The following is a 21,278-nucleotide window of genomic DNA, read 5'->3' as shown; positions in this document are numbered from 1 at the left end:
AGAAAAATGTTCAAGCCAGGCTTGGTGTGCAGACTGTAATCCTGGGCATCTGGGAGGCTGGGACAGAGGCATTGCAAGTTCAAGGTCTGCCCAGACATTAGGTCCTATCTCCTAAAGTTAAAAACCGGGCTGAATGTGTATCCGCAGTAGAGAACTTACCTAACATGTAAGAAGCCCTAAGTTCCATCTTCAGTACCGTGGGTAGAAAGGACGGAGGGTAGGAGGCTATTCAGATATCTGTCTGGGGATCTTCAGTGGCCAGGTTGTGTTTTCTATGTTTTGAGTCTTCTAGACATGTACACATTTCCCCGCTACACTCATGGTACGTCCGTACCACAGTCACAGTGAGCAGGAAGACCCAGTTGGCATCAGCAGGCCACAAGGTGATGGATGTACCCTTCAGGTCAGAAGGGTATGAGGCACATGGAGAGGCCTGGGTGACATTCCCAGGGACAGCTTCATGGGGATACCAGGAGGAAAGGTCTCACAGCTCTGGGGCTGCAGACACAGTTGGCATTGATACTGGTCAGAGCCAGGAGGCTCTGAGAGTCCTGCACAGTGGGGCCCTCCTCTGGGAGGTGCTGAGACAGCTAGCAGAAGTCTGGGGACACCTGGGCAGGCAGGGGCCTGAACCTTGGGGTCTTGGACGCATTAAGAACCCAGGATGACTTCAGGCCCCAGGATGACATCAGCAGGAGGCTCTGTTCCCTGAGCAGCCTGGGGTCTCGGTCTTTGCCCTCAGCACACTCAAGCCTTCAAGCACCTGGCACAGAAAATAAAGAAGCGAAGCTACTGTATTGATTTGGTTTGGCTTTAGAGACAGGGATTCCCTATGTAGCCCTGGCAGATACGATACTCATTATATAGTCAGTGCTAGCCTGGAACACCTGACAATCCTTTTGCCTCGGGTTCTGCAGTGGTGATGTGTGTCACCGTGCCCAGCTCCCATCTAGAGTGTTTTGTTTTGTTTGTTTGTTTCTGATTTTGTGTGATGGCTGTTTTGCCTCCATGGATGTCTGGGTATGACTTTCATACCTGGTACCCACAGAGGCCAGAAGAGAACATTGCAGTTACAGAGTTGGGAGTTGGGAGCCACCATGTGGATGCCAGGAACTGAATCTGGGTCCTCTGGAAAAGCAGCTGGTGCTCTTCACCACGGAACCGTCTCTTGGGCCCCACACAGCTAGACTCTGTGTTCTCTCCCCTCTCATCCCTGTACCCGGCTCATGCTAGGTCGGGGCACGGCTCGATTCACACCTGCTCACACTAGGTCCCACCCCTTCTTCATCCAAAGCAGGCTTCCAGGCTAGGCAAAGGGGGGTAGTGTGCCCGCACCAGGGAGCGGTTCAGACTGCCCAGGGGCCAGGGAGGATGGCCAGAGGAGTTCGGAGAGCTCACTGGCCACTTGTTAGCCTCAGTGACTGTAACCATGAGGTAGTGGCTTGGCCATTGGCCAATCTGGAGAAAGGTGCAGAACTCTGCTTTCCACACAGTGCTGGAGTCTCAGGCCCAGACTCCGTCAGTTGTTTACTCCCTAAATTGTTACTGTTTCTCTTGTCTTTTTTTTTTTTTTTTTTTTTTTTTGAGACAAGATCTCATTTCTGAGTTCTCAGCTAGCTTGGAACTTGCTAGGTGGGCCAAGCTGGCCTTGAACTTAGCAATGCCTTTGCCTCCTAAATGCTGGGATTAAAGGCATGGACCATGGTACTTAGCTATTATTTTTTTTTCTTTTTTGTTTGTTTTGGGGTGGTGGTGGTGGTGGTTTTCAATACAGAGTTTCTCTGTAGCCCTGACAGTTCTGATCTCATAGAGATCTACCTGCCTCTGCCTCCCAAGTGCTGAGATAAAAGGCGTGTGCCGCCCAGCTGCTGTTTTTCTTTTTCAATGCTCTTTTTTTCTTTCTTTTTAAATAATACTTTTCGATATAAGTTTTGAATAGGACCTTTGACCCGTGTTTATAGCTTTCTGGGTATGCAGCACAAGCCTCTGAAACACTGAGTGGATCAAACAGATCCAGGCCTGGCCCTTACAGATTCATGGTCTAAAGATGTCAGAAAGAGTCATTGTACAGTCCCACAAGATCTGAGGTAGGGGTCTGGCGAGGGAAGGAGATAAAGAGCCAACGGAGCAGGGCGTGGGTAGCCCTGCTCTGGAAGACTGAAAGGTTCCCCTTAAGGAGCTGGGGGCACCGGGTGAGGGTGGGCAGTGGACGTACTGGGCAGGAGGAACAGCCAGGAAAGTCCTGAGCCACAGGAAAGAACAGTTGGGGATGAGAAGAGGTGGAGATCTGCAGCCCAGCTCCCTGAGCAAGGTGGGGCTGGAGGGTGGAGGGCTTAGAGTCAGACATTTGAAAAAGCAGGACAGGGGGAGCCTGTGTGGGGCCTTGGGCTCGGTAATCCTATGACGTAGGAGGCCCAGTGTGAACTAGCAGGGGCCCTGTCTCACAGAATAGAACAGAGGCGAGGTAGGCTTAACGCCAGGAGTGGAAAGAGGTGTTGCAAGAGGTGTGTGAGACATGGAACAGGAAGACAGGGTCTGCCCAGGATGGGTTGACTCTGGGAATTCCGTGAGACGCATGTAGAGTGTTCTGTTCATCTGGGCCAGTGGCCAGTGGTCATGCTAATCCTGTGACCCTTTAATACAGTTCCTCATGTGACCCACTAACCATAAAATTATTTTGTTGCTTCTTCATAACTGTAACTTTATTATTGTTATAAATCATAGTATAAGTATTTTTTGGAAATAGAGGTTTGCTGAAGGAATCCGGACCGACTGGTTGAGAACTTCTGATCTAGACCAAGCTTAGCCTGAGCCAAGAGATAGAAGGTCAAGGCCAAGATGAGGTCAAGGGTGAAACATACTTTGCAGAGGTGAAGAGGCTTGGGAGGCAGCAGGGGTGACTGAGGTCAAGTAGCTCGCAGGATGCTCTGTGCCGGGAGTCCCTTTCCTGAATTTTCCTGAAAACTGAATGCAGCTGTTGTCTGAGTCTACATCACGGGAGTCAGGAGGTTGAGGGAGAGTCGTGGTCACTGGGGGATACATAAAACGGACACGTGGGAGGCTTCCTGGAGGAGGGAGACTGTGTGTCCTGCGCCGCTGTGTCAGGCTTGCTCAGCCTGGAAGGGGGGCTGGGTTCACACTCTGGTTTATAACAAGGCAGGGAGGAGGGTTGACCTGTGCTCGCAGGGAGAGGTTTTTGTGCTTGTTTGTTATTATTGTTGTTGTTATTTGGTGTTGAGAATGAACTCAGGAACATGCTAAGTACACACCCTGCTATGAGCTGCGCCCTAGCAGCCAAGGAGAGCTTGCTCATTGATGCATGGTCACAGGAAGCCAGACAGGGGTCAGCTCTGTCACCAATTTGAAATTCTCTGTAGAAGACACACCCATATGGCTTTCTCCCTGGTGCCTTCCCTTCCTCTCTCTCTCTCAGGCCCTCCAGATGTCCTCAAAAGCCACAACTTGACTTTCGGTGCCCAGTGGAGAGACAGTGGGGAGGTTTGGAGCAGGATGCTTCCCTGACAGCAGCCCCCAGGAAGGTTCAGAGAAGCGGGTGCTGGGGACAGCCTGGAGGGTGCAGGAGGAACTGAAGGAGGCCGTGGAAACAGGAGCGGGCCTTTGCTTCGTCAGAGTCAGGACCGTAGCTGCCCAGGCCAGAACTCCATGAAGGTTCTAACAGGGTCTACTGATGTAGTTGGCAAACAGAAGCTGACGGTCTGGGTCCTGAAGGCACCCTAGTCCCCAGCCCCACAGATCACAAAACATCCTAGGCCCCCTGACAGCAGCCCAAGCTCGCTCTGGTGGGTCCTGCTTCACAGGCGAGGGCTCGCAGAGTGGATACTGAGGTAGAGATTCAGGGACCCACCAGCAGTGCGGGAAGAACTTGGTGGCCTGGGCCCCAAAGCAGGACAAGGGCTGTCATTCGGGGTCTCTAGACCTGGAGAGGAGTGTTCCTCCCCCGCCCCAAATACATGAGCTCCTGGCTCTTGTGTTCACACGTGAAGCATGAAAAGCAGCAAGACTATGTGTCCCGTCCCGGTAGCATGAACACCCTCTGTGGTGCTGTCTACTCCATGGTTTTCCAGAGTGAGGTGTGCAGTATGGGATGCCTGCGAGCAGGCAGTGTATAACCTGCATCAACAAGAACAGAGCTGGGGCTCAGTGTGGGCTCAGTGGAAGAGCACCGTGGCTTGCACAGGGCCCTGGTTCCACTCCCACACCAAAACGGAAAGATTTAGGCTCACCCCTGATCATCAGGTGTGGACACCCGCACCCCAGTGCGTTTCTAGCAGATCTGTCTTATATGACCGAGGAATCTCTAGGGAGAAGGGAAGATGCAGAAAAGAGGTGACTGGGAGCCCTACTCTTTGGTCTGTTTAGCAGGATAGCCCAGTTAGTTAACCTGGTTGAATAATCCAATCTAACCCAGCAGATTAACAGAGTATATTAACTGCCTATTATATAACTTAGCTAACTCTTCCCTAAGGAACAAGGTTTTTTTATGTGTTTTTTTATTGGTTATTTTATTTATTTACATTTCAAATATTATCCCCATACCCAGTTTCTGCTCCACAAGCCCCCTATCCCCTCCTCCCTCCCCCTGCTTCTATGAGGGTGCCCCCCCACCCCGGCATTCCCACTCCGGCCTCACTGCCCTAGCCTTCCCCTATCCTGGGTCATCAAGCCTCCACAGGCCCAAGGGATCCCATCCCAGTGAGGCCAGATCAGACCATCCTCTGCTACATATCCAGCTGGAGCCATGGGTCCCCCCTCTGTACTCTTTGGTTGGGGATTTAGTCACTGGGAGCTTGGGGGGTCTGGTTAGTTGATGTTGTTGTTCTTCCTACGAGGCTGAAAACCCCTTCAGCTCCTACTGGCCTTACCCTAACTTCCCCATTGGGGTCCCCATGCTCAGTCCAATGGTTGGCTGTAAGCATCCACATTTGTATTGGTCAAGAATTGGCAGAGCCTCTCAGGGGACAGCTGTATCAGGCTCCTGTCAGCAAGTCCTTCTTGGCATCCACTGTAGTGTCTGGGTTTGGTGTCTGCATGTGGGATGGATCCCCGGGTGGGGCAGTCTCTGGTCACCCTTTCCTTCAGTCTCTGTTCCACTCTTGGGGCAAGTTTTTAATTGTTTAATTGTTTTTTATGTATGCATTTGGTATGTGTAGATACGCATGTGGCACAACATGTGTTTGGAGATCACAGGACACCTTGTGGGAGTCAGTTCTTCTTCTAGCACGGAGGTCCCGGGGATTGAACTCAGGAACTCAGATTGTCAGGCCTGGTGGCAATCACCTCTACACTCTTAGCCATCTTGCTGGCCCCCTAAGGGAGAGTGATTTTAAGAGAGTTGGGTATGATGATGCGTATCTGTAATCACAATAGTCAGTAGTAGCCTGAGGCAGGAGGATCACCACAAATTTGAGGCTAGTCTGGGCTATGCAGTCAGACACTCCCCCTCTACCCATCCCTCCCTCCCTTCTGCACAAACAAAACTAAAAGTAGGTTAATGGTCCCCCCCCCCCGCCCCGTGTGGGTTTGTAACTTGGGGACAGCATTTGAAGGGCAGATTGACAGCCACTCTGAAAAGTTGTGAATGCCCCTCATGTTTGTGTCACATCTTTTCATATCTCCTGCTGATGGGCTCTGAAATTTAATATAAAATACTGGTTGCCAGGTGGTGGTGGTGGTGGCGGTGGTGGTGGCGGCACAGGCCTTTAGTCCCAGCACTTGTGAGGCAGAGACAGGCAGGTCTCTGGGTTCCAAGCCAGCCTAGTCTACAGAGAAACCCCGTCTCGAAAAACCCAAAAACTAAATGAGATAAAATTCTTGAGTGCAGTCGCAGGGATTCTGCCCTATGGGATGCTGAAAAAGTGTAGCCGCTGCAGCTGGAGAGGTGGCTTGGTAGTTAAGAAAGAGCACTGGCAGCTGATGCTGAGGACCAGGGTTCGAGTCCAGCATCCATGCAGGAGTTACAAATTCAAAGCTGTCTGCAGCTCCAGTTCCAGGAGATCTGACCCCTAATTCTGGCCTCCAAGAGCACCAGGCACGCACATGGGGCACAGGCATGCACACAGGCAAAACACATATATACATAAAAATAAATATTTTTTTTTAAGTTTGGAAGTGGAACGGTATTCAGGTATAAATAATACCAGCACACACGGAGGCACAGAGCTTCGAAGTCACCCTTCACGGTGAGTGTGAGGCCAGCCAAGGATGTATGAAAACGTGTTTCAAACAAACAAACAAGAAGCTCATAGCCTGGGCTAAACCTGTGTCTCCTCTTAGCTTCGTCCCCATAATTGAGATGGATCTCTGTTACACACTTGCCCACGTGTATGCAAGTGTGTGTGTGCACACGCAGACACACATGCACTGCCTGCTGTGTGAGTATGGAGTCCTACCTGATATTGACCTGTCAGCCTTGGGGAGCTGCTGGGTAAAGCAGTGTTCAGGTTCACCCCGTGGCATTGCCTTGGGTTTGTCTTCCCTCCTGGCCCCCAGAAGCCCCACGTTTCCAACCCAAGCTGCTCTCAGTCACAGCACTTCACCTTTCAAAGGCCTGAGGGCAAAGCTGGGTGAGATGGCACACACCAGTGAACCCCAGAATGTGGACAGCCGCAGGCTGTGCCCAAGACCAGCCTGAGCCACATAATGGAGCCCTTCTTTTAAAGGGAAAAGAAGCTCTGACACCCGCCCCCCCAGAGGATTCTGATAATGTGCCTGACCCCTGACCTTTCCACATAAGGCCTTTTCTCCTCTGCCAGCCATCCTTGGAATTTGTCCCTCCACAAACAAGTTCCCACTATTACTTAGAGTGGTAGAGATAAGAGGGGAAATATTTGGTGTTGTAACCAGGCACAGGATGAAAGGAAACTTTGTTCGTTGTCTTAGAAGACTCGCAGGCCCGATTCCTGTTCCCAGTTCTGCCCTGGTAGTCATGAGTGAGGTGCTGACTCAGTTTCCCCTCCTGGATCTTGCCGTATGATCATTCTAAGTTGTGGAGGACCTGTTCTACTGAGGATCCCCAGCTCCCACCTAGGATGTGTGGGATCCAGACTGGGTGGGGTGACAGCTTGACACACCACGGGAAGACAACCAGAAACTGGAGAGGAAACAGGAAACAGTCCCACAAGGAGCTTGCAGCCTACGCGTCCGAGCCATCCCAGTAGTCCCTGGTCGGGGACCTCCGACGGCTGTGAGGCTGTTACTGTGGAAGCCACAGATGACTGCTGGCACTCCGGGGACTGATGGCAGCAGAAGCCAGAAAAATGCCCTCCCAGAGGACTGAGATCTCCATCACTGGCAGGATGCAAGCCAAACCCCTCAGAGTTGAGCAGGAAAGGTGTGGAGAGAGAGGCAGGGAGCCAAGCTGGCCCTGACTGAGCCTGGTCACCACTGGGACTGTGTGCCTTACCCTTGCCTCCTCGTGCAGTGCCTGGCCCATCTGAGAGGAAGAGCTAGTGAGTGGATCTGGCAGAGAATTAGACTCAGCCAGAGTTCGAGGTTCTAAGTAAGCAATGGTAGGCTGTGGGGTACACCAGACCTTCTCTGATTTCATCTAGTTATAGAGACATGTGACACCCCCCAGCACTTGCACATGCACACGCACACACACAAATGCCACCCCGAGAGGTAAAGCAGCGAGAACACTTTCGCTCTACCCCAGCCCCGCTCAGAGCCCAGGACACTTTCACTGCAAACGCCTTAGATCCAAGCCTTGACTTTCAGCAAGGACTCGGTAAAAGTTGCCATTCCTTACGTTTTTAATTCCTGGCCTTGAATTCACTGTGTAGTTGAAAATAACCTTGAGCTTCTGACCCTTCTGTCTCTACTTCTCAAGTGGCTGAGACAGCAGACGTGTGTCATCACACCCAGATTCCTGCTGTGCTGGTGGGTGACCAATCTTCGGGGCTTCATGCATTCTTGGTAAACACTCTGCCAGGCTGAGCTCTGCCCGCTGCCCATAGTTCCTTATTTAAAACAGGCGGTTCTTACAGGAACACCTGGAATGGGCAGGGTGCCAAGGGCTTGATGTTAAAGCATCTTCCACGTCAGAGGAAGAAACCAAGGGAGGTCTCCAGGCCCGCGTGTGGTGAGATGAAGTCTGAGTGTGGCAGGGGGGCTCCCACACCCCTACTGGTGATATGCTGAGTCCTGGTAGGATTGACATGTTTCCTACGCAGATCAAGCCCTTCCTCTCTCCCCAGTCTCCCTTCACAAGGCTCCCTGCAGGCTCAGGCTACACACTCTTTGTTCCCTGTTGTTAGATAGAGTACTAGGAGCCAGGGCTGGCCCATCTCCAAAAGTGGACAGTGGTTAGGAAGAGCTGTTGCTGCCTGGACCTGGGGAGAAGGTCCCTCTGTCATGTCCTGCAGCAGAGGAGACGCCTCAGCCAGCAGGATGCCTGTGCCAGGTTCCCCAGCCCCGAGTAGCTGGGAAGACAAAGAGAAGAGAAAGCCTCAGCGGGGAGCAGCCTGTCCCAGCCCCCACCTCTTAAGAGTCCATCAAGAACTGTCTCTGAGGCCCAAGAATAGCTGGAGGTTGGGAGCTTCACAGAGAAGTGGCTGGAAAGACTGACACTGTCCACTCCACCAGGGAAGACTGGGTGTGACCCGGCTCTGCCCTCCTAGGATGATGGTGAAGAGAAAGATGGATGGTGACCTGGAGGGAATGCTCAGATCCTAAGTAGGACACAGGGCAGCAGTTCTTCAAGTACAGTCCCCAGACCAGCTGCTCAATGGCCGCTGGAACTTAGAATTGTGGGTTCCCAGACCCTGAGTCAGAAACTGTAAGGTGGGGTGTCCATATGGCTAGAGTCAGCTCCCCCGGAGTTTCAAATTTCAGACGCAAAAAAAACCATGTAAACCAGATTCTGTCACCCCACCTTCCCCTTCTAACCCCTCCCTCCCCCACATAACCCACTATCTTGAAGCAGAAGCACCTCCTCCTAGGGACAATGGTATCTTTTTCTTGAACTCTTCACCCCCAGCTCCTAGCTGATAACAGTTATAATCTGGCAGGAGATGCTGTTTGGCCTCTGGCCTCCAAGCCTGCTAGGAGGATCTGGGTGGGGCTTGGGAGGACGAAGCAGAAGGTGCTGTCAGCTGCTGCAGGCCTGCCTGGGGAATTAAGTCTGACCAGCAGCCTTTATCACCATGGCAACAAGCAGGTGAGAGAGAAGCAGGGAAGAACTTCCCATGACCCTCCTTGTGGGGGCTGAGAGTGGAGGTGCTCGGATCTGGGGTTTCTAGTCACAGGTCATCCTGAGCATAGCCAAGGATGCCCGCAGACTTCTGTGCTCTGCAGCAGCCGCAGCAACCGGTCCACATGCAGCAACACCTGCTCAGTTCCTCTAGACCAGCCTAGCTTGAGGAAAGAAAATCCCCTCTCGGCCCTCTGGACAAGGCAAGCTGGACATCTGCAGCTCTGGCCACAAGTCTCCACTTACAAACTTTGATGGCCCCCTTCCTCCACACGGCCAGGCCCCAGGCTGACCTTCAGCACCCTGGCCAGCTGCAGCACTCTCCGCCCTAGCCCCAGGTACAGACTACGGACCCAGACCCTCTTGTTTCTCTGCTCACCTACACACCATGAGCCGTACACGCATCTCACATGCCATTCTGGGCCGGGCAGCATAAGCCCTGCCTCCCACCCGAGATCCTTCCCTTTCTGCAGGGCCTTGCTTCTGCCTTGAAGCACCCTCCTGATGCTTCTCCTGGGTTCCCAGGTCACTGTCTCCTGCTTCAGAGTACAGCTTGGGAACTGGGGCTGTAACCCAGTAGTAAGGCATTTGGCCAGCATGCTTGAAGCCCAGGGTTGAGCCTCAGGGGAAAAATAGGCAGACCTCCGCTTAGGCCATTCAGCCTTGTTCACAAAGCCTGTACTTGATGGTTTCCCATGTCTCCCACACCCCAGTCAACAACCAGACACCCACCAGTTCAATCACTTTTACTTTGTCCTTACCTCTGGCCCATGGCTCTTAGTGTGACACCAGGACCACAGGGCAGTGGCAACCTCTACAGGACTGGTTGTGAACCACTGATCCCTGCAACAGAAAGTGATGGCTAACTTGTGGGTTCATGGGGGGGTGATATCTCTGTCTCCATCCTAGAGCTGAAGTTACAGACCGTAACCCTTCTCTGTCCCCTGCAAGACCCTAAGCAGACACTTCCCTGCGTAGACCTGTGGCCTTCTCTGCCCAAAGGTAGATCTGGGGGATATGTGAATCGCTAGACAAGGCACAGAGGGCGGTGCCTGCCGGTTTGGACCTCCAGAAGACATCTAGGGAGCTTCTTGGCATCTGGAAAGCCCCAGATAAAGAACCTAAGCATGGAGTTTGTCTTGGGGCCTCGTTGGAATAATAAATAGGAAAAGGTTCTGTCCTGGCTTTTCAGGAGGTTGAGGCAGCAAGACGCCAGCTCTCTCCATGGGCTGGGACAGCCGACGGATGGTGCACGTGGGATTTGTGAGCATCTGGCTGTGTCACATGTGGGCTCCAGACTCTGTACATCACCCTCATTGGTGGGCAGGCCAGGGGTACAATTATTGATTGAGTGGATGGAAAGACAGAGAAATTGGATCTGCCCAGGGGGATAGAGCACATCGATAGCAGAATTAAGACTCCAACCTGCCTGGCACACATGCTATAAGAGTCAGTCCTGACCGCTCTGCTGAGAGGGCCTGTAAAAGTGACCTTTCCAGCCAGGTTTCGACAGCCTCTGCCTGTGGGCTCTTTGGTCTGTGGGCGAGTGAAGCCAAGAGAGGAACCATTTGAGCTTGACGTTCCTGTGGGTGGGAGGAGAAAGGGCAGGGAGCATTCTCTATGAGCCTGGCAGGTGCAAGATGGTTTGCTTTCATCGCCCTGGTCCTCCAGAGCCTGGGGGACAAATAATGATATAGGTATGTGTGGGGTGGAACCCAGTGCTTCACACATAGACAAGCAGTCTACTGTAGTCCAAGCTGCTTTATTTTATATACATATACATATATATACATATACATTATACATGGCTGGGGGGGTGCATGCCTTTAATTCTAGCACTCAGGAGGCAGAGGCAGGCCGATCTCTGAGTTCAAAGCCAGCCTGGTCTACAGAGTGAGTTCCAGGATAGCCAGAACTACACAGAGAAACCCCATCTCAAAACAACAACAACAAAAATACATATATATTTGTTGTGTTCAGTTTTATTTTTTCTAAAAATTTAAGATTGTAATTTAATTTCCATGTTTTTCCCTTCTCTTTCCCCCGCCAAACTCTCGCATATACCTACCTCAGCTCTTCTTCAAATTCATGACCTCTTCTGTCGCGAGTTGTTATTTTGTGCATATATGTTTTTGTACATACACAAATACATATATGTTGAATCCGTATCATGTTACTTTATGTATGTTTTCAGGCTGACCATTTGGCACTGGACAGTCAGTTGGTGTGTTCTTCCAACAGGGAGGAACACCCCTCTACTCCAAGCATTCCACAGTTGCTATAGTTCTTTGTGTAGGGTTGAGGTGGTCTCATGGGCTTTTCCATCCAGTGTAGAACACTCTTTGGTGCCATCTTTGTTTAGGTCATGCTTGAGTAGTCATGTTGCAGAGAGTTTATGGGTGTAGCTTCTGGTGTTACTAGGAGACATAATCTTAGAGCAAAGTCCCTGATCCTTTGTCTCTTAAAATCTTTCTGCCCCCTCTTCCACAATGTTCCCTGTGCCTTAGGTACAGAAATGTTTTGTAGATGTATCCATAGAGACAGGGCTCCACAACTCCGCACTTTGATTGGCTGTGGTTTTATGTGGTGCTCTCAGCCTGTTACAAAGAGAAGTTTCCTTGATAAGGAGTGGAGAGTATTCTTATCTATGGGTCTAAAGACAAATTAGAGAGATTATGCTGGTAAAGTAAATAAGTGGTTGTAGATTTGCCACCAATAACAATATGTTACTTTATGTAATAACAATGGTTTCTATGTAACTGTGTATCTATGTAATAACAATAGTTTCATTAGCACTGAGTAGTTGGCTTGGTCTCCAGTACCAGGCATGACTTTCCTTTTGTTAACTGGGTAAGTCCAAATTAGAAAGTTATTGGTTACAGCCAAGGTATTTGTGCCACTATTGCACAGGGTATGCTGTGGTAGTTACTGACGTGATTCATAGGTGTCCTAGCTTAGTAGGTTGGTAGGATTGTTGGTTGCTCTAAGCTGTGTGTGTGTGTGTGTGTGTGTGTGAGAGAGAGAGAGAGAGAGAGAGAGAGAGAGAGAGAGAGAGAGAGAGAGCTGTCCACAGAGGCCTGAGCTTTGGAGCTAGAGTTTACAGGCTATTGTGAGTCACCAAAGTGGGTACTAGGAATCGAACTCAGATCCAGTGGAAGAGAGCACACATTCTTATCCCTTGAACCATCTCTTCAACCTAAGGTCTTAAACTTTTGATCCTCCTGGCAAGTAGCTGAGATTACTACCAGGATTTGTTTTAGAATGACCCGTTAAGAAACACCTGCTAAGTTGGACATGATGGCCCTTCCCACTGAGAAGGCAGAGGCAGAGAGATCTCTGTGAATTCAAGACCAGCCTGTCTAAATAGTTTCAGGCCAACCAGGACAATGTATTGAAACCCTGACTCAAAAAAAAAAAAAAAAAGAAAGAAAGAAAAGAAAAGAAAATAGAAGAGAAGAGAAAAGAAAAGGAAAAGGAAAGGAAAAAAAGAAAAAAAAAGTATAGGGGAGACGGAACAGAACAGGGAGATGCTAAGTGTAGGTCAACCAACAGGATACATCTTGAACCTGGCACCTCTCTCCCTGCTTTGGCTACCCCACCCCCAGTATGAAGATGAGTACTTCATACAATGGGGTGATCTGGAGTGGGGTGTTATGCTGGAACCTGGAGCAGAAGGAGGACAAGAGGCAGGGTCATCTTCAGAGCCCAGAGAGTGCCAGCCAAATACCTGGCCCTTATGGCTTTATTCCAGACTGTTCAGGGAGAAGAGGTATGTGCCAAGATTGGGTATCCAAAAGCATAGTGCCCAGGGGTACAGGGAAGATGGCACAAAAAGTGAGGGGTGCATGGGACCCACCACCCAAGTCCAGCAGAAGCCTTTGAGGGCCAAGGGGGGTTCATGGTGGGGTTTATGGGAACTCACATGTGAAGAAAAACAGACCCCTTCCCAAGAACACAGGAGCTGCAGGGCATGAAGTCAGCTTGTGGAGATGCCTTGGACGTCTGTGGAGCTGCCCTGCCTGCTAAGCTCAGCTCTGGACAGTTGGGAAGGGGGAAGGGGAGAGGCTCTCCCTCCTGATGAGCCTAATCTGATCAAGCAGAAAGGCTCTCCCTTGGCTGCCGCCAGCTTCAATCTGTGTATGTGCCTGTGGGATGCGTCTGTGCCAGACCAGAAGGACGGAGGGGGAGGGGAGGCAGCAGACAGACCTGAGAACTGGGCTGGGTTCTGTGTGCATTTGCTGGCTACCGGGTGTCTGTGCCTGCACTAGGATACTTGATATTGTGGAGGGATCCCAGAATCCACCCCAGGCTGTGCTGACAGACGAGCCAGAGGGCTTCCCTAAGCCACCACCTCCCCGAAGCCCTAAGCCTCCTCCTCTTTGAACTATTCCTGACCAGTAAGCTTGTTCCTTAGCTTTGAACATATCTGTGTCTGTGTGTCCATACTTTGTAGGGTGCCAAGGGTCAGACTCTCAAGCTGCTCATGCAAAGAGGCCACTTTCCAGTCTAGAATATCTTCTCGGATCCAAATACTTGGTTCTGGACACATGTCTTTCCTGAACGAAGTCAAATGACTGGCCTGCAGCCCAAATGCTGCCATCTCAACTGTTTGTTAGATGTGAGCTGGGTGTGTCTCTCCCTGTGCTTTCTGATTTATGTCTGATTTATGTGTGAACCTCAGGCCAGGCCTATGGAAGTCTTTTTGTGAGTTGGGCTTAGCCTCTCTTTCCAGCTCAGTCACCATCTAGTTGCATGATACAGGTGAGATCCTTACCCTCCCCGTGTCTTAATTTCCTCATCTGTAAAGTGAGGAGGTCTCATTGCCATGGGGTTGTGTTGCTGTAAGGCTGTGTATACCTGGAGCATCCCCAACACACGGCGAGAGAGGAAGCGGTAGCCAGCCACTTACCGCGGGGGTGTTGTCCTGTCTGATGTTACTGATGGGGATGTGTCTGTAAATTGCTAGGAGGTGGCAGAGCTGTCTTTGGACAGCACAGTGGTGACATCCTATGGTCACTCCATCAGAGACAGGCATGGCTACTGAGCACTGGAAGGCGTGGCGGGGGTGTCTGCTCAGTTGAATTTCAGGTTTTATTTAATGTGATGAGTTTTCACTTTAGTGTAGAAGTTGTACTTTCACGATCCAGTGATCCTCAACCTTCCGGATGCTGCGACCTCGTCTTGCTGACACCCTAACCATTCATTATTCTTGTTGCTACTTCATAACTGTAATTCTGCTGTTATGGATTGTGATGTACCTCTCTGTGTTTTCTGATAGTCTTAGGTGACCCCTGTGGCAGGGTCTTTCGACGCCCCAAATGGGTCACAACCCACTGGGTGAAAACCACTTTTCTGTTGGGCAGAGCCCTCAGGGTTGGGATGAAAACTTTTTTCTCCCCACTGCCTACCGGGTTACTTTATTATAATTTGTGAGGGTGCTGGGGATTGAGCCTGGAGCCTTTATTTCTTTATTATTATTTTCTTTTTGAGACAGAGTCTCACATACCCCAGGCTGGCCTCCAACTATGATTTAGCTGAGGATAACCTTGAACTCCTGATCCTCCTGCCTTTACCTCCTGAGCACTGGGAATATTGTTGTATGGCACACACCAGGTGTTATGTGGTGCTGATGATGGGACCTGGAACTTTGTGTGTGCTAAGCAAGTCACATCTCCAACCCCCTGGCTTATTTCAGAGTCAGCCCCCGGTGCTGTATGATTGAAGCTGTGACCGTTAAGCCTATATCTCTCAGATCAGACTGACAGCCACGGTGTTGCTGTCACCCCTAAAGATATTTAATATTGTCATTCCAGTTGTTTGGCTGCTTCAGACTGGGTTTCTGGGGCTGAATGCTGGAATCAGGGTTCTGACTTGCCACAGAACTCCATGTTGCACACCACCCATGCTCTTCCAGTCTGGACAGGTTCCCTTGGCCTTGTCTTCTGTTGAAGAAACCAGCCAGATTTTCTGCATTTTGTTTTGCTCTATTGAGACAGGGTCTCACTCTGTAGCCCAGGCTAGCCTCAACTCACAGCAATCCCCTGCCTTAGCCTCCTGAGTGCTGGAATTACAGGTGTTTGCCACCAAGCCAGATGGACTCTCTGTCCTCTTTGTTGTTGGGTTTGCGGGATTCTGCTTGTTCTGTTGGTAGAACACTTTCCAAATCCACATCCCAGATAGTTCCCCACCATCCAGGCTGCCCTTACATGACTGATGGTGTCTTTGATACATGAACATTTTCATTAATCCCTCGGGTCCAGTTTGACTTTTCTCTCATGGACTGCTTTCGGTCACCACCAAATCTAGGATCTTGAGTTTGGCCTTTCGTTTTTCAAAGTGTTTTATAGTTTTGGCCCTTCATTTTGGTTCTTTGAGTCTTTTTGAGGTGTCAGAACTACAAAATTCAACACGAACCTCCCGTACTCTGGAGCCTGCCAACGGCCTCCTGGCGAGCACCTTTCGCCCAGTTGGTGGAACTGTACAGAGTAACACTAGCTTGCTGGGCGCTGGGTTCAGGTTTTAGCAAGGTCTTCTTTGTAAGAAGAGGGACATAAAATGGCTGCTTTTTCAGTTCCTAAGCTGCTGAGATTGACCCATGTTTTCAGAGCTCCATTATATCTTCCAGAATCAGACGTGATTACAGAGCATGAACCCGTGGGAAGACTAATTAAGATATAGCAGGTTCTACCCTGCATCCTGGGGTGCCAGATTCTGTCTGGGTGGGGTGGGGCAGAGCCCAAGAACAGAGGGTTTTGGCCAGCTCTCTGGTGATGTCACTCTTTGGAGACTACCATGAGCTGCTGTGTTCCCAGTCCCCGTAAGTCCCTCTTTATACTAAATAAACACAGGAATCTCCTGGGACCTGAGGATGTTTTGTTTTGTTTTGTTTTACTTTTTTGGAGGGAAGGCAATTCTGTAGCTCAGGCAAGTCTTGAACTTGTAGACTTGTCACCTCATTGCTAGGATTAGAGGCTTGACCCTCTATGTCCAGCCAATGATGGAATTCAGTCTATCCCAGTGTTCTAAGTCTCCAGCCATGCCAACCCTATTATGAGCCCTCAGGTTCACCATCACGTCTCCTCTCAGACTTGGTGTTTCTCAGACGTGGGGTAACCTCAGAGAGCAGTAATGTGAAGCAGTGGCCCAGACACGCATTTCTTGCCCTCCAGCCCTGGGCACAAAGTAAGCCCGGAGCCAGCCCTGGGTAGGGACTGGCGATTGAATGAAATCATAGTCACCTCTTTACAAACCTTCTGGAACTTTCTGCCTTAGAATGTTCTAGTCTCTGGTTTAGGATGCTGGGCTCTCTCGTTTCCATAGCTTCCTCTTTCACAGGCAAGTTGTCAAAGTCAGGGCTCTCAGGAACTCACCCATCACCTGTGGTAGAGCGACAAACTTGTCCCTGTCTACCTGGAATAACCTCGGGTTTGGGATTTTAGGTTTGTTTTTATTTTTCTTGCAGTCCTAGATATTACACCTAGGGACTTGCACATGATAGGTAAGTGTCCTGCCACTAAGCTGTCTCCTCAAACCCTTCTTGTTGTTCCTGAGATGGGAATCTCACTATGTAGTGCAGGCTAGCCTCAAAATTGTGCAGTCGTACCTAAGTCTCCCCAGTGTTAGAACCTAAATGGCAAGATGCCACACCCAACCCCTTTCTCATGTTTTTCTCTTGAAGCAGACTTTTACTTCCTTTTCCAGGCTGGAATTGAACCTGAAATGCTTCTACCTTAGCTCCTTAGTTAGAGCACAAGAACTCCTCCTTGTCCTTGTACATGGTTCCTGGCAGACTGGTACAGTTAGTTGGTCACTGTCCTGAGGAACTGCTAGGTCTCCTCTTCCTCTGAAGTAGGGAGCAGAAACTGAGGTCCAGGCTGCCTGAGTCCCTATGACACTTGCTGGCCTAGAGAAAGCAGAATTTTAAAATTTCTCGTGCCAAGAAGTTGTGGTTTCAGTTAGGGCATGGCCTCAGATTGAGAGACACTCCGTATTGAGACAACTTTTACCAGAAGGATCTAGGACCTGTGGGTTCTTCCTTCTTCCTTGTGAGAAGGGAAGACACCATGAGAAAGCAGAGGCATTAGTACAAAGACTTGAGCTGGGTGGGGGAGGGGGCTCCTAAGGCTCTGATTAGCTCCACAGGCTAGCTGTCCCGCCCCATCTGGTATGGACTGGGCCCTCACTAGGGATCTGGGCTGTATTAAAAAGAGACTTGGCAAAATGGTTTAGCAGGTAAAATAGCTTCCCTTGCAAGCCTGGTGGCCTGAGTTCGACTCCCGGAACCCACGTAAAAAGCCAGACTCCACAGCACACATATCCATCCGTGCACATATCCATAATGCCAGGAGGTCTCTAGTGAGATGCGAGGCAAAGGCAGGAGAAGTCACTGGCAGCTGGAGAGCCACTGTGGCAGGCAGAAGACTTCTGTGGCATCGTGGTAGAAACAACACTTAACCTCAACAAGCTGGAAAGAGAGAACTGTCTACTGAAAGTTGTTCTCTGACCCCGTTGAGGGAGATTTCCCTTCAGGGTTGGGGCATGCATGGTCAGGGCCATGAAGTACTCTGTGAGATAAAAGCCAAGGATTTTTGTCTCTGTGTGGGGTGTACCTCAGTCAGGTTTTATTGCGATAATTCTTGGTCTTTGAAGATCATGTTCAAATAAAGTCGTGCTTGTTTAGTTGTTTGGTTTGGTTTGGTTTGGTTTGGTTTGGTTTGGTTTGGTTTGGTTTGGTTTGGTCTGATTTGATTTGTTTTGCTAGACAGGGTCTTGCTGAGTAGCCCAGGTTAGTCTTTGAATTTGCTGTGTACCCCAGGCTGGCCTATGAATCCACTGTGTAGCTGGAGCTGACTTTAACCTCTTGGCCTCCATGCTGGGATTACGAGCAGCTGCCCCACACCTATTGTGCCTTTCTAATCTCCCTCTACCAACCAGGCTATGATAGAAGGTGGTGCTTCGGACCCCCCCAAAAAGCACTTACAGGGAGCGGCCTCTGTGCCCACAAGGTCAGATTTTAAGAGGAAGAAACAAAAGGAAAACTTAAGCTAGCAGATGTGGAATGGTAACAGCAAACTCCGGCCCAGCCCACCTGTGCTCAAACCAAATCAGGTAATGTCCTAGTCACCGCGAAGCCACCCTCAGTGGCACCAGGGAACATGCCCCGTCGGAGGACCTCTGCCCCTCCCAACATGGGTTCCATATCTGTTACCTGCAGGGCTGGGTGAAGAAGGGGGCCATGGAGAGCTGGAAGGAAAATCTGTTCCTCACCCCACACTCCCCACCAACAGTACCCTTTCACACACACACACACACACACACCCCTCACAGAAGGAAGATAGATACGCTTTGACTTCCCACATTTGTTGCTCATATCAGCTTCGATCACGTAGCTTCCCCTGCACCTCCATTTCCCATCCTCAAACACAGATAGTACTCCCCCGCCTCAGGGAGGTTGTAGGGGATGGGATAGTCTCCAGCTGGCCCACAGCCAGACTTTTGGAAATAACTCCCTGGAGTGTTAAACCTAGAGCCAACTAAAGCCTCTTCAGGGTGGAGATTCCTAGCCTCCAGCCTGATCCCATAGCATAAAGCGACAGGCACACACACACACACACACACACACACACACACAGGATGGCAAGTGGAAGCCGTCCCTTTGCCACTCCCAAGAAGGCTCCCATGGAGGATACAGGCCCGGACAGCGCAGACAAGTGCCTGCTAGCAGGAGAAGTGAAACCATTGCTGAGATGCTGAGTCATCAAAGCCTCATGCAAACAGGGTCCCTGTGCAGAAAGTCCCAGACGCACCTGGGACAATGCCAGCGCTTCCAGAGCTCTGTGAGAGTGCTGGGCTCACGGCTCACATGGTCACACGGTACAGACACTCCCATGCCCTGACCTTACTAGATGCCATCCTCCCCCACTTCAGTGACCTCTCCCCCATTTCAAAGGTCTGGACAAACCTTGGCAATAGAAATAAAACAGGGGTGGGGCAGATGGGCATTGACAGTCACATTGCTCGGGACTGGGTGGTTTGGTACATGGGGGCCAACAGCTCCCTTTCCACAGGAGAGACACAAGTCTATGAGACAGACTTGTGTTATCCCATTTTATAGATAAGAAAATGGAGACTCCAAGGGCTACATCATCAGAGTTAAGTCATAGCTAGATAAAGTTGTAACTGGGGGCCAGACTGGCTGGCCTCAGAGAACAACACTGGATCTCATTTAGTTGGAGATCTTGTCTGGTGAGAAAAGATGGGGTAGGGGATGTAGCAAATATTCTGTGGCCCCTCTGTTTTGGGAGTTCATACTTGAAAAAACGGAAAGGCCTTAATGTATCAGCAAACAGATGAATAGCTATGACTAATAGCCTCCTCTATAACCACAGTGATAGCCTGCTCACCTGGCTGTGCCTCAGAGTGGACCACTGCCTTTGTAGAACTGGCTGTAATCACCAGGCTTGAAGGCATGACCTATAACCCTAGCACTCAAGAGGTTAAGGGAAAATAATCATGAGTTCTAGGTCATCCCGGGCTATACAATGAGTTGCAGGCCAGCCTGGTCTAAGGCCTTGCCTCAAAAAGAATCAGCAGTGAAACCAGACGGCTGCCCAGGCGGTGCCTGCTCAGTCGTCTCAACTGTGCTCCACGATGAGGCAGTGAGCCTTATACTGTCGGCCCCTCCACCCCCTGCAGATGTCATGGCACCCCCAGTACCGCAGCTCCAAGTTCCGACATGTCTACGGCAAGCCCGCCAGCAAAGAGAACTGCTACGACTCTGTGCCCATCACACGCAGCGTCCACGACAACCACTTCTGTGCCGTGAACCCCCACTTCATCGCTGTGGTCACTGAATGTGCCGGCGGAGGTGCCTTCCTTGTCATCCCCTTGCATCAGGTAAGGACCCCAGCAATCATGGAGCCCAGCCTCTTGAGGCCTACAGGACGGATGGACAAGGTGGGGAGCCCAGGTCTCCCTCTGACTGAAGGCCTGGCCTGCTTTCCTAGTTGTGTGAGCTTAAGGTCAGCCAATTATCTGACTCTTGATCTCCTTGAGAGTTGAGCTCTCAGCAGCTGGACCAGCCACTTATGGGCCCTTCTCTAACCCATGCAAGAATAGTGCTCACTCCAAATTTTCCTCTCTTAAATGAAATATACTTGTTAGAACAATTGTCTTGGCTCAACTGAGATTGGGGAGATTGCCGAAGCTACCTCCCCTTGTCAAGAGTCGAGAGTAGAAAGCTCAAAAACAGTAGTCAGAAGGAAGAGCACTCATCCCCAGAGCCAGCAGTGCGAACATGCTGGCACCAGGAACTATCGGTGTTGCCCAGGGTTTGGACTCACGAAGTGACACCTTCATATAGATCTACCCTAAAGGGGATCTTTGTGGGATCCGAGTGCTGAGCCTGCCTTCAGCAGAACTCATGAAGAGGCCTGGAGGAGAGGGGACCCCAGGCTGGTTCCGACTCATGGCAGGAGAGGTGAGGAAGCCCGATCTCCACAGGAAGGAGCCCACAGACTTAGACAGGGACCGAAGGACCTGTGCTGTCAAAGCCTGGAGGGCGATGAGTTCCGAGATAGCTCCCTCATCACAATGCCGCTGGTGTAGAAGCCAGTAACAGCAGACCACCGGCTAATGAGGCCCCGTGTGCCCAATGTTTGCTTGCTTGCTTGCTTGCTTGCTTGCTTGCTTGCTTGCTTGCTTGCTTGTTTTTGACAAGATTTCCTGTAGCCCAGCTCTGGAACTCTCTGTGTAGCCAAGGTTAGCCTTGACCTCATCCTCCTAAGTTGACTTCCTGAGTATGAGTTACAGTTCTTTGCCAGGTTTCTAAATAATTTATAAGCCAAAGGGGGATCAAAATCAAAATTTGCTTATTTTGTTATTTCTGCTTGTTTATTTGTTGTGTATGTGTTCCTCTGTGGGGGGTTATGGGGTGTACATGCATGCCACAGTGCAAATGTACTAATCCAAGGGCAACTTCCAGAAGTCAATTCTAGGAGCCTCATGAGGTGAGGCAGGGTCTTCATTATTGTTTCTAGCACTGTGCAGCTTACTCCGGGCTAGCTGG

At 50.5% G+C, this 21,278-nt stretch overlaps 1 protein-coding gene across 1 annotated transcript in view; it reads left to right on the top strand.

Moving 5' to 3' along the window:
* The window catches only part of Coro2a (coronin 2A), a 53,670-nt gene that overhangs the window by 6,963 nt on the left and 25,429 nt on the right, over positions 1–21,278 (top strand). Inside the window, exon 2 of the mRNA XM_052176451.1 lies at positions 19,907–20,107. Coding sequence (XP_052032411.1) covers positions 19,907–20,107 — 201 coding nt within the window. The remainder of the gene's footprint in view (positions 1–19,906; positions 20,108–21,278) is intronic.

Source organism: Apodemus sylvaticus, chromosome 3 (genome assembly GCF_947179515.1).
Source record: "Apodemus sylvaticus chromosome 3, mApoSyl1.1, whole genome shotgun sequence".
Taxonomy (NCBI): Eukaryota; Metazoa; Chordata; class Mammalia; order Rodentia; family Muridae; genus Apodemus; species Apodemus sylvaticus.
The sequence above is the reverse complement of the archived record's forward strand: the minus strand, read 5'-3'. Positions and strand labels throughout refer to the sequence as shown.